This window comes from Abramis brama (assembly GCF_963993115.1).
Source record: "Abramis brama genome assembly, chromosome: 13".
In the NCBI taxonomy this organism is placed as follows: Eukaryota; Metazoa; Chordata; class Actinopteri; order Cypriniformes; family Leuciscidae; genus Abramis; species Abramis brama.
This window is the reverse complement of record NC_139975.1, coordinates 7,040,272-7,051,057: the sequence shown is the minus strand read 5'-3', so window position 1 is coordinate 7,051,057 and position 10,786 is coordinate 7,040,272. Positions and strand designations below refer to the sequence as shown.

The window sequence follows — 10,786 nt, the reverse complement described above, 5'->3', positions numbered from 1 at the left end:
CAGTTTTTTTTTTTTTGTTGTTGTTTGTTTTATGAACCTATGTAAGCATAGGCGTATATGCACAGATATACGAATGGAGTTATTTTTGTTTGCATATTATTGTTCCTTGTTTAAGTTTGTAAATTGATACTGTTCAATAAAAAATAAAATAAAATAAAAATTAATTAATTAATCATAATTATGATTTTTATAGGTAGTAACAATAACTGGTATTTTGATGGAAACTTTGGAGTTTCCATGGGTATTTTTTGTTGATTTTTATTAAAGTCTGAGTAATCTTGTGTAATAATACTAGTGACACCTGTGTTGACAGTCTGAGTCATTGATATCAAAACTTTGATGGTCCGTTTAACTTTAAATGTTCTTTTCCTCAGTATATGGCTTCATGTCTGTGCCGATACCGCCGGAGGATCCTGTTCTTCTGTTCGCCATGCATACTGCTGCTCCCAATCTACATCTATGTCTCGATTTCTCTGACCTATGTCATGAAACACGGTGCACCTGGTGTTCATCCTGTGCTGCAGACACACTTTACTGCCAGTGGTCTCAAATTCTCCAGAGATCTGGCTCCCCATCCTGTGAAATCCTTCTGGAGAAGCGAGCTAAACAGTGGAGCACTATGGAACATCATCCAGTATATGATAGATTCCCAGCATAACCCCATCTTAAAACCTCGTCTGGCTGCAAACCCACCTGGTATTTCTTACAAAACAAAAAGTTCCAGAAGAAGTGGGAATGGATGCTCTCCAGATTATGAGATTAACAAAACAATGCCAGATTTCTCCACTCTACCAACGCAGATGAAGGATTTTGTGACCAGCATGCACTGTCGAGAATATCCACTGATCATTGATCCTTTAGATGTTTGTGATGGTGGTCCACTAGCAATGAATCGGGCGCCAACGTTGCTCCTGGCCATCAAAACTCAGCCTGCAGATTTTGTGAACAGAGAAGCGATAAGAGAAACTTGGGGGCGTTCAGGAAGAATAAAAAGCCGAGGTGGGCGGCAAAGGCTTGTTCGCAGGGTCTTCCTTCTGGGGAAGTCCAAAGACTTGCATATTGAAGAGAAATTGCAATTAGAGAGTGATACATATGGTGACATCATCCAATGGGAATTCATGGACACATTTTTTAACCTCACCCTGAAGGATGTGCTGTTCTGGGACTGGTTCCCAAGGCGATGCCCACATGCCCGTTTCATTTTTAAAGGTGATGATGATATCTTTGTGAGGACGCCTGCTCTCCTAGACTATCTGCTGGCCGAGGAGGCTAATAGAAGCTTTTCAAATGGATCCAGGCGGTCAAATAAAATGGAGACATTTGTTGTGGGGGACGTGATAAACAGTGCAGCACCAATGCGCTCTAATGGGAATAAGTACTACATTCCGGAGAGCTTCTTTAAAGGGCTGTACCCATCATACCCTGGTGGAGGGGGGGTGGTTTACTCTGGTTCTCTGGCCCATAGGCTTTTGGAGGTGTCACAAAAAGTTCACCTGTTCCCCATTGATGATGTCTACCTGGGCATGTGTCTTCAGAGACTGGGAGTGTACCCTATCCACCACCCTGCCTTCCTCACCTTTGACTTCCCCAAGGATGAGCCCAAGGAACCCTGTGCGAATCACACCATCCTCCTGGTGCACAAGCGTAGCCCAGCTGAGATGTTCCAACTTTGGATCGAAACGTTGATGCCCAGTTCTGAATGCAGAAATGCAACTCTGAGAGTCGAAACTAGAGTTGAGTTCAGATGAAAGAAGCCAGACCTCAACAAGTTTTTTTTTAGTCAAAGCTGGTTCTCATTTTTTCCGAACACTTGAAAAACTAATGTCATGCATTGCATGATCTTTTGTATAAACTTTTGTAATTTTGAACTTTTTAACACATTTAAGTTGTGATAAAACAGAAGTAGTGGCAGTCAGATCTTGTCTTCCATATTGTGCCGTGAAGAGAATTTTGCATTTCATTGGAAGATCAAGTTTTTGATGAATGATATGTGTCTTTATAATAACATATTTTCAGGGGAACAACATTCTTCATTGACAGAACTTTTTAAGGAGTTGCACCAGGGATGCAACCAAATGTTCAATTTTAGAGGGGACTGAAGGTAAAATTTTAACAATTTGCCACTGGAAAAACCTATATTGATCAGCAACTTATTTTAATATCAGAGAGTATGAGTCCTTTCATTCTTTGTCTGTTTGGTTACAGGCCTGGATCATATCATGAGGAGTCATTTGTTCCTTGTACTATAACTATGTACTATGTACTATGTTCCTTGTACTTGTACTGTTGAAAGTACTATAAAGTCCTCAGCTTAAAAAGAGCAATGAAAATAATTTGCTTCAAACACTTTTGAAGTCAGATGAATGCACTGAACACATACACAGAGGATACATACATAAAGTTATTGCTGATATTTCAGAGGAAAAGAAATATGTAACTAGAAAACATCTCGGTTACTCATGTAACCTTTTCCCTAAGATAGGGATTCCCTAAGATAACAGAAACAACTCCTGGGGGGACTCATGTTTCTCTGAAATACTGAAGCCTGGTTGAATCAAATCTGTGCACTTGCACAGACAAATGGCATTTCAGCCCACCAGGCCTTCCTGCCTATATAAGTTGGTAATGAATGCATTTAATCAGAATCTTTCGACTGAGGAGTGGCAAGCATTAGGGACAGTCATGGCCTAATGGTTAGAGATTCAGACTGGTAAATCGAAGGTTACAGGTTCAATTCTCAATACCGGCAGGAAATTACTGAGGTACCCTTGAGCAAGGCACCCAACTCCCAATCGCTCCCCGGGCGCCACAGTAAAATGGCTGCCCACTGCCCCGGGTGTGCGTGTCCACTATTTGCAGTGTGTGTATGTTCAGGGTGACTGCTCCTAATGTGTGTGCACCAACTTGGATGGGTTAAATGCCAAAGACAAATTCCGAGTATGGGTTTCCATACTTGGCCTTTACATGTCATTTTCAGTTTCACTTTTTAAGCATAGAATCATGTGCAAGTGCTGTAGCACGGCCAACTACACAATGCTCGTGAACCAAGGTTCCCTTCGATATGGTTCACTCGCATTGCGTCAGTTGCTAAAGCTTTGGGAAATGCAATCCAATAGCTCCGTGCTACAAACAGAGAATGGAAGCCCATCCTGTGAGCCCAGCCCTAGGGCACTCAAGTCCAGGCCTCTAAACAGGATATTCATGGACAATACTAGGGTGAAAAATACCCAGGGCAAGGCAAGAAATTGCCCAGAATAGCTAGGCTCAGGCCATGAGGCCAAAGCCCTTGGGGCATGCCCAGTATGGGGCTTAATGGGGCCCTACGCAGACTAAACCCCACAGAGGTCCTAGACTGTCTTAAGCACACAGGATGTGTGCCTGAAGGGCAGATTAGTCCAAGTTATAGAACCTGGCAAAGACGGCAAGGACCATCCGGTCATCGCACAGATGTCAAGAATGGACACTGAAGAATGGACCATGCCCAGGGGGAAGCCATTCCCCTGGTGGAGTGGGCATTGTAAGCCCAAGGAGGCGTAAGCCAGCGCCATCTATCCAACAAGATTGTTTTCGCTTTGCAACCGGCAGCCTGTAAGTGTGTTGTCCGAAGCACACAAAAAGCTGTTCTGATTGTCAGAAATGGCTAGAGCGCTCAACATACACTCTGAGAGCCCAGACTGGGCAGAGTAGGTATAAGGACTGCTCATCTTGCAAAGAGGGAAGAGCAGAGAGAATTATGACCTGTGCTCTGAACAGAGTGGAGAGCACTTAAGGTACATAGCCATGCTACGGCTTGCAGTTTGGCCCAAACAAAGAGCGCCTGCAGGTCACTTACTCGCTTGGCCAATGCTAAAGCCAGAAATAGGGCGGTCTTAATCAAAAGGGACCGCAGCTCAGCCAACTGTAGCAGCTTGAATGGAAGGCCTCAAGGGGCCATGAGGACTGTGGACAATTCCCAGGTCGGAACCGTGTGGGATCGAGGCGGATTCAGCCTTCTGGCCCCCTTTAGGAACCTCACTATCAAGTTATTGATATCCTCACTATCAAGTTACCACTGACTGGGCCGCTGTCTTTGTAGCACACAGAGCGAGGTCGGTTGAACAGACCTGATTCAATCAGGCTTCGGGATTAAGGAGAAACGAGTTCTGTTACCAGGGTTTCTGCAGGTTTTACGAAGGTAAATATAAGACTTTAAATTAAATTAAAGAGCTTTTTAAGACCAAGTAAAGATAATTTAAGGAATAAATTGAAGAGAAAAATGTCTATATATTCTCTAAATATAGATGTATAGGGAGAAACACAATTGCCCAGTTTCACAGACAAGGCTTAAACCTAGTCCCAGACTAAAATGCATGTTTGAGCTGTTTTAACTGAAAGCGCTGACACATCTTACATTATGTTAGTGCCATTGTTTTGTCTCAAGATGCACTCCAGTAATGTTTTTTTTCTAAGGCACTTTATAAAAGCTATATGTAAATGTCCTCATTGAACTAAGCCCTAATCCTGGCTTAATCTAAGGTCTGTCTGTGAAACCCAGTCAACGTGTTGTATTTACAACACATCAAAATTTTAAAATACAACTTCCAACAGATATCCATTACTTATCCATTCACATTCACACTGCCAAAAAGGGATGTTCTTCCTCTGTATTTTTGTCTTGAGAAAAATTAACTTAATTCAAAGCAGTTTTCATAACTCGTTGACAGATATTTGTTCTTGTTTTAAGCATAACCTAAACTCAGTTAATTTTGTAAAAAATTTCAAGACATAATTTTACATTTGCACCTCAAGTAAATGTATATGCATCTTTGAATCAAGATATATCTAATATATATCTAATAATAAGCAGCCTGAAGACAACTAGTATTTGTGGGCACGTTTTGTGGAGAGAAGATGAGAGCGTTTTACTCATGATTGGTTCCATACAGAAGGTCTGGTGGTGAGCTCATAGCCTCATACTAATTTTATCGTCACACTGATGAAAAGCATATTTAATTCTGAATTCTAAAATCTAATCAACATAAATGAAATGGTTGATATCATTTTGTAATGATGAAATCATATGGCCTGCGTTTCCCGAAAGCATCATAAGCCTAATTTGATCGCAGGCAATTGTTTAACGATTAATTTAGGCTTACAGTGCTTTTGGGAAACGCAGCCCTGATCTGTGAAACAATTCATGGTGTCAACTCGCAACACTTGTCAATCAAACATTTGTAGCCTAAATTAAACCACAACATACAAAAACAGCTGTCAAATGAGTCAAGAGGAAATTTAACAAATTTTACAAATTGAACCAATCATATTGAAAGAAGGTGACGTGAGTTGTTAGTCACGTTGATCTTGTTGTTGTGTCTGTCTTTATCCTATAAAACCTGACGTATTCTTCTTTTTGGGTATAAGATTCAGTGAGAATTGCTTGAGAACTCTCCCGGCCATGATTAAAGCATTTAAAGGACATTTGCTGATGTCTGTCTGTTTATTATTGCTGCGCAGCAAGTTAGGGACGAGACGTCGTCGAACTGTCGACTGTAGACACAGAGCCAAAGTATAAAGATTATTGGGTGTTGATTGTAGACGCCCCAGATATATTTATTAAGTGTCAACTGCAGACGCTTGGGTCTCGATTGGAGACGCCCCAGATAATTAGGTTCTAGGTACGTAGGAAAGATATGGAATGCCAAACCTGACTTAATAATAAATACATAAATACATAAATAAATATGCGAAGAAATGTAAAAAATAAATAAATAAATAAATTACTATTTATACTTTTATTTCCTTATGTATAATTATATATTTTTTCCACATTTATTTATTTTCACATTTATGTGTATATATGTTTTTATGTCTACATTTATTTATTTATACATTTATTGCTCTGTATGCTAATGAGGGGTGAGTGTTTTACCTCAGACATAATCGAGCTCAGAGTGGCAGTGATGTTAAGTCATTATTTCGAGAAAGTTTCTCATTATTACGAGATGTTAAGTCATTATTACGAGAAAGTGTCTCATTATTACGAGATGTTAAGTCATTATTAAGAGAAAGTTTCTCATTATTACGAGATGTTAAGTCATTATTTCGAGAAAATTTCTCATTATTACGAGATGTTAAGTCATTATTACGAGAAAGTTTCTCATTATTTTGAGATTTTAAGTCATTATTACGAGAAAGTTTCTCATTATTATGAGATGTTAAGTCATTATTATGAGAAAGTTTCTCATTATTATGAGATGTTAAGTCATTATTATGAGAAAGTTTCTCATTATTATGACTTAAAGAATTTTTTTTTTTTACTCAACGTGGCGGAAACGGGCTTCCATACCAAAGCGATGGTAAAAAAATTAAAAAATAACATTTTTTTTGTATTTTCTATATGTAGCTGCTATTGTCCGTTTCTAAATCATTTCTGCATTTCCTCAATGTTATATAACATTAGAGTAGGCGCCCTCAGGGTGTGTGTGTGTGTGTGTGTTCATCTGATCCTCATTGGTCTGTCACTGATCGTCAATGTCAGAATATTTGAGATGACCAATCAAATCAAAGTAGGCGGGCTTTATGTTCACAGAAGCTGTTGAGCGCGAATTTGAGCAGAGCGACTCGACGCTTCAGTTTATGGTCAAGTGCGAGATAAGATCAGGGTTGCCAACTCTCACGCATCTGGCGCAGGGTTGCCAACTTTGGGACTTTGGCTGGAGTGAGACTCTGTAAAACATCAGTGCGCGCGTGTAACCCTAACCCTAATTTTAAAAATGTCAGTCCTTGTTTACTTAGTATAAACCCTGATTTATGAAAAAAAAAAGAAGTAAAAAAAACTAATAGAATGGAAAAGTTTTTTCAAAATGTACAAGTAATTTATTGATTGCACTATAAAAAAAATAAAGATAGAGGTGATTAAATAACAAACATGTAAACATAGACGTTGGAATAGACGTAGACATAGACGTTGGCCCCCCCTCTGGTCAGCTAGCTGGGGTTTTTTTTTCGTTGTTTTTGTTTTCCGTTGTGTTTTTTATATATATATATATATATATATATATATATATATATATATATATATATATATATATATAACAGAATATTAATTAAAATGTGTTTGATTTAAGCCTACATTTCAAAATTTTGTGTCATAAAATTTCTTGTTTTTAAGCCTTTCGCACGTACGATCGTGTAATGCCATATATCACAACTTTTCAGTGTTTTCAACCACATACTGTTTATTTTAGGTATTTTAGGTTTCAGACATATAAATTCACATAAGTACTAAAAAAACAATACATTTAGAGTTTGTAAAATACACACTGATGTCTATGGAAGAGGTAATAATAATCCTTTCCGATATAAATCGGCACGTTTTATTCATTTCAGATACACATTGTGTAAGGAACTTTAATGTTTACTCTATTCTTCACCCAGTTCACCAGCCACTTACTTTTTAAGTATTTCGGGAGAAGTGGATGAATTCACGTGTTGTAAATCCAACAGATCCGATTCTCTGAACTGCGTCTGCGGCACAAACTAACATGGCGGCGCCCATCGCGCATACAGCTCAACTAACGCGATCGATATAAAGGTGTCTAAACAACACTTCCACTTGCATGTATTTGACAATCGGAATATCAGATATTTCATGCCATAGCTAACACATCATCATTCATTCAGCGCTGTTGTTGCTGCGGTGTGTCACGTGACAAGCAATGACGCGTCACCATGGAAACCATAAAGTGGCACATTCTAAATAACGGTCGCCTTACCCCCCCCCCCCCCCCCCCCCCCCCCCAAAGAATCCCGCCCCCCCTCTCACAATATTCCCACGTCCCTGCATGTAAAACAACATCAAAACAATAAAAAATCTCAAAACAAAAGGGACACATAATAGCCTAGTTACTCCACCTCCCCAGAAAACCACAACACAAGTTTCACACATTAGGCCTGTTGTAGCCTATGCCACAGTGGCAGAGTTGGCCTGAAGCAGGTATCTTAAAGGGATAGTTCGCCCAAAAATGATATTTAAGCCATGATTTACTCACCCTCAAGCCGTTCGAGATGCATACGTCACGACGTCATTCATCTCCATGAACGCGCGCCGACCGCCACCGGAAGCCAGTTATTTTCGTTTATAAAGTTTTAAATATGTATATTTTTACGACAAAACTGCACGGATTACCCTCAGAAGGCCTTTGTTTATCCCCCTGGAGCCGGATGGATTATTTTTGTGAAGGATGCATGCACATTTTGCGACTTGAATCTGCTGGACCCCATTGCTTCACATTATAACCACTGAAAGATCTAAGACATTTTCTAAAATAACTGAAACTGTGTTCGTCTGAAAAAAGATTGAAATATGTATCTCGAACGGCTTGAGGGTGAGTAAATCATGGCTTAAATATCATTTTTGGGCGAACTATCCCTTTAAGCAGGGTTCAATCCGTTCATGAACGTTCATTGCGTCTGTCACGTGACAAATGAACGAAAGACTCGGAAGGTAAAGTAATTATTTATGTTCCCTGTAAATTATTTTTGACTGCATTATAATGATTTCTTAATTCAGAATATGATAAAGACTGCGTAGGTGGATGTGTTTGTGGAATTTTGCTGTTAAAAGTATAACATTTAAAGCCCCTTAAATGAACGAAATGACTCGAAAAAAGATTCGTTCATTTTAATGAACGAGATCGAACAAGCGAGTCAGTAAAATGATCCGAACTTCCCATCACTCACAGGGTGCCATCAAGTGACAGTCTGTTCCTGGTGTCAGTCTTGTTTAGGCCAATAACTGAAAAGGTTCGCTCAGCATCCGCATTTGAGTGTGGCAGGCTCAACAATCTGGGCAACCTTTGATCATTTGGGGAATTTTAAAATGCCACTTGCCTGATTTGCCAAAACGTAATTTGTACCATGAGCCTATTTTTATTGAGCAATTGACCTATGGCTAAGCCACGCCCCCAAACGCGATGAGCCAATCACAGTGCGCATAGCTAACCCAATACACTCGGACATTCTCTGCTTCCACGTCCATTGAAATGCATTGCAGTTAGTCAGTTTTCATTCGTTTTTATCTGTTTTTTCTTGTCATTTTAAGTTTAAAATAGTCAAACGGTGTGCATGGGGTACATTCAACTCCAACACTAGGTATCCTGAGAGGCTGGGCGACGGTGTGTATTTTTTACCCTTTCCCAAGCCACATCTCAACCGAGATAAGTGTCTGCTCTGGATTAATTTATGCGGTAACTTAGACCACAACACCAACTAAACGTGGATAAATTAAACAAGGATGTCTACATCTGTTCTAAGATAAGTCAACAACGTATTCGAACGTTATCTTTAACATCTCTAAAGTAACATTAGCCTAGCTTCTAGCTGCGTTGCAGTTTGACAAGAGTACAGTTTGACAAAAGCACAATGTTGTGTTTTACACAAATATAAGTAGGCTAAACACTTTGCAGTTTTAATGATGTCCTGTATGAACAAAATAGAGTATGTTTTTATGTTTCCACTGTTCGATCGCGCCCGCGCCTCTCTCTCTCTGACACACACACACACACACACATTCCAGCATTGCAATCTTGACATTGCAGCCTGTTCATTATGCTGCGTTCACACCAAACGCGAATAGAGCGTCAAATTCGCGTGTATAAAGCGAGCGTTTGAAGCGAAATAGCACCAAACTATCATGTTTACACACTGACCTGTAACGTTAAATCTTTGTCTGGAGCTGAAGCTTTTCATCGACCTTCTCAAAATAAAATGATTAATATAACCCTCCAATGCATAGTTAAGGCCCTTTTGGTGACTTTGAGATGATATATAATCTTTCTGTCTCCAAAAATTATCAATTGCCTCCTGTGAAATGTCTCTTAACTGTGACAGCTGCCATAGCGCCTGTTACCGAATGTTGACTGTTTGTCCGAGTGAGTGGAGGGGGCGTGGCTTAGCCATAGGTCAATTAGCTAGCCCACATAACGCACGTCAGACACACAGACTGATAAGGCAAGACTCGGACTCCGAACCTATGCTCTGAACTCTCTGAACTTTTCACACGCAACTGATGTATCAGGTGCAAGGTTTTCAGCGAATCAACATCAGAGAATACTGCAGTGAGAACGTTGTAGGCAGATGTTACAGCTGTGGCCTTAAACTCCTCTCCTGTTATTAATACGCTGTGGTCTAGTCATCAACAGAAAATTAACGGATTGAGAGGGGAGAAAAATGGATTTTGGCGTGACATTTCTTGCGTGTGCGTGAGAGCGTGAGATTGATGCTGAAAGCGTGAGTGTCACGCCAGGAGGGGAAGAAGAGACAGGGCAAGATGAGGAGATTAAGGGGCTGTTTACACCTGGCCACTTAATGCGTTTTCTCAGATCGGATAGCTATCTGATTTATCAAAACGGTTCCATTTACACCTGGTCACATAAATGTGTTTTTTGCAAAACGGATTTAAATGCGATCTTCAATTCCCGCGCTATATGCAGATTTAACGGAGTGCACGTCACCGAAAGCAACCAATATGAACTGCATTTTATTGTTATTATATCAGCTAAAATTTCAAAATCAAAGACCGCAATAAGAGAGAGCGGCAACAGCCCTGGTAAGATCATTTCGTTTCTCTACTTTTAATGATGATGATTGTGTGTTAAGCGTCTGCGACTTACTTTCACTTTGATTTACGATAGTTTGCACGTTGGCTTAATGAATAGATGCTCAGCGTCTCATCTGCAGTGATGCGTGTTCCAGTAGCGTCGTCATATCTGGCTATAACATTACATATAGCCTATAACACGCTCTC

General features: G+C 40.0%; 1 protein-coding gene across 1 annotated transcript; it reads left to right on the top strand.

Annotated features, from left to right (window-relative positions):
- The first annotated feature begins 255 nt into the window (after positions 1-255).
- On the top strand, positions 256-1,784 carry LOC311094969 (N-acetyllactosaminide beta-1,3-N-acetylglucosaminyltransferase 2-like). The gene has a single exon (XM_084133238.1). It carries the CDS (start codon positions 378-380, stop codon positions 1,746-1,748), a length of 1,371 nt encoding a protein of 456 aa, XP_083989364.1. The 5' UTR covers positions 256-377; the 3' UTR covers positions 1,749-1,784.
- Positions 1,785-10,786: the final 9,002 nt, after the last annotated feature.

Excerpts from the sequence above, each read along its gene's own strand:
- LOC311094969 (XM_084133238.1), top strand. The coding sequence starts at position 378 with ATGGCTTCATGTCTGTGCCGATACCGCCGGAGGATCCTGTTCTTCTGT.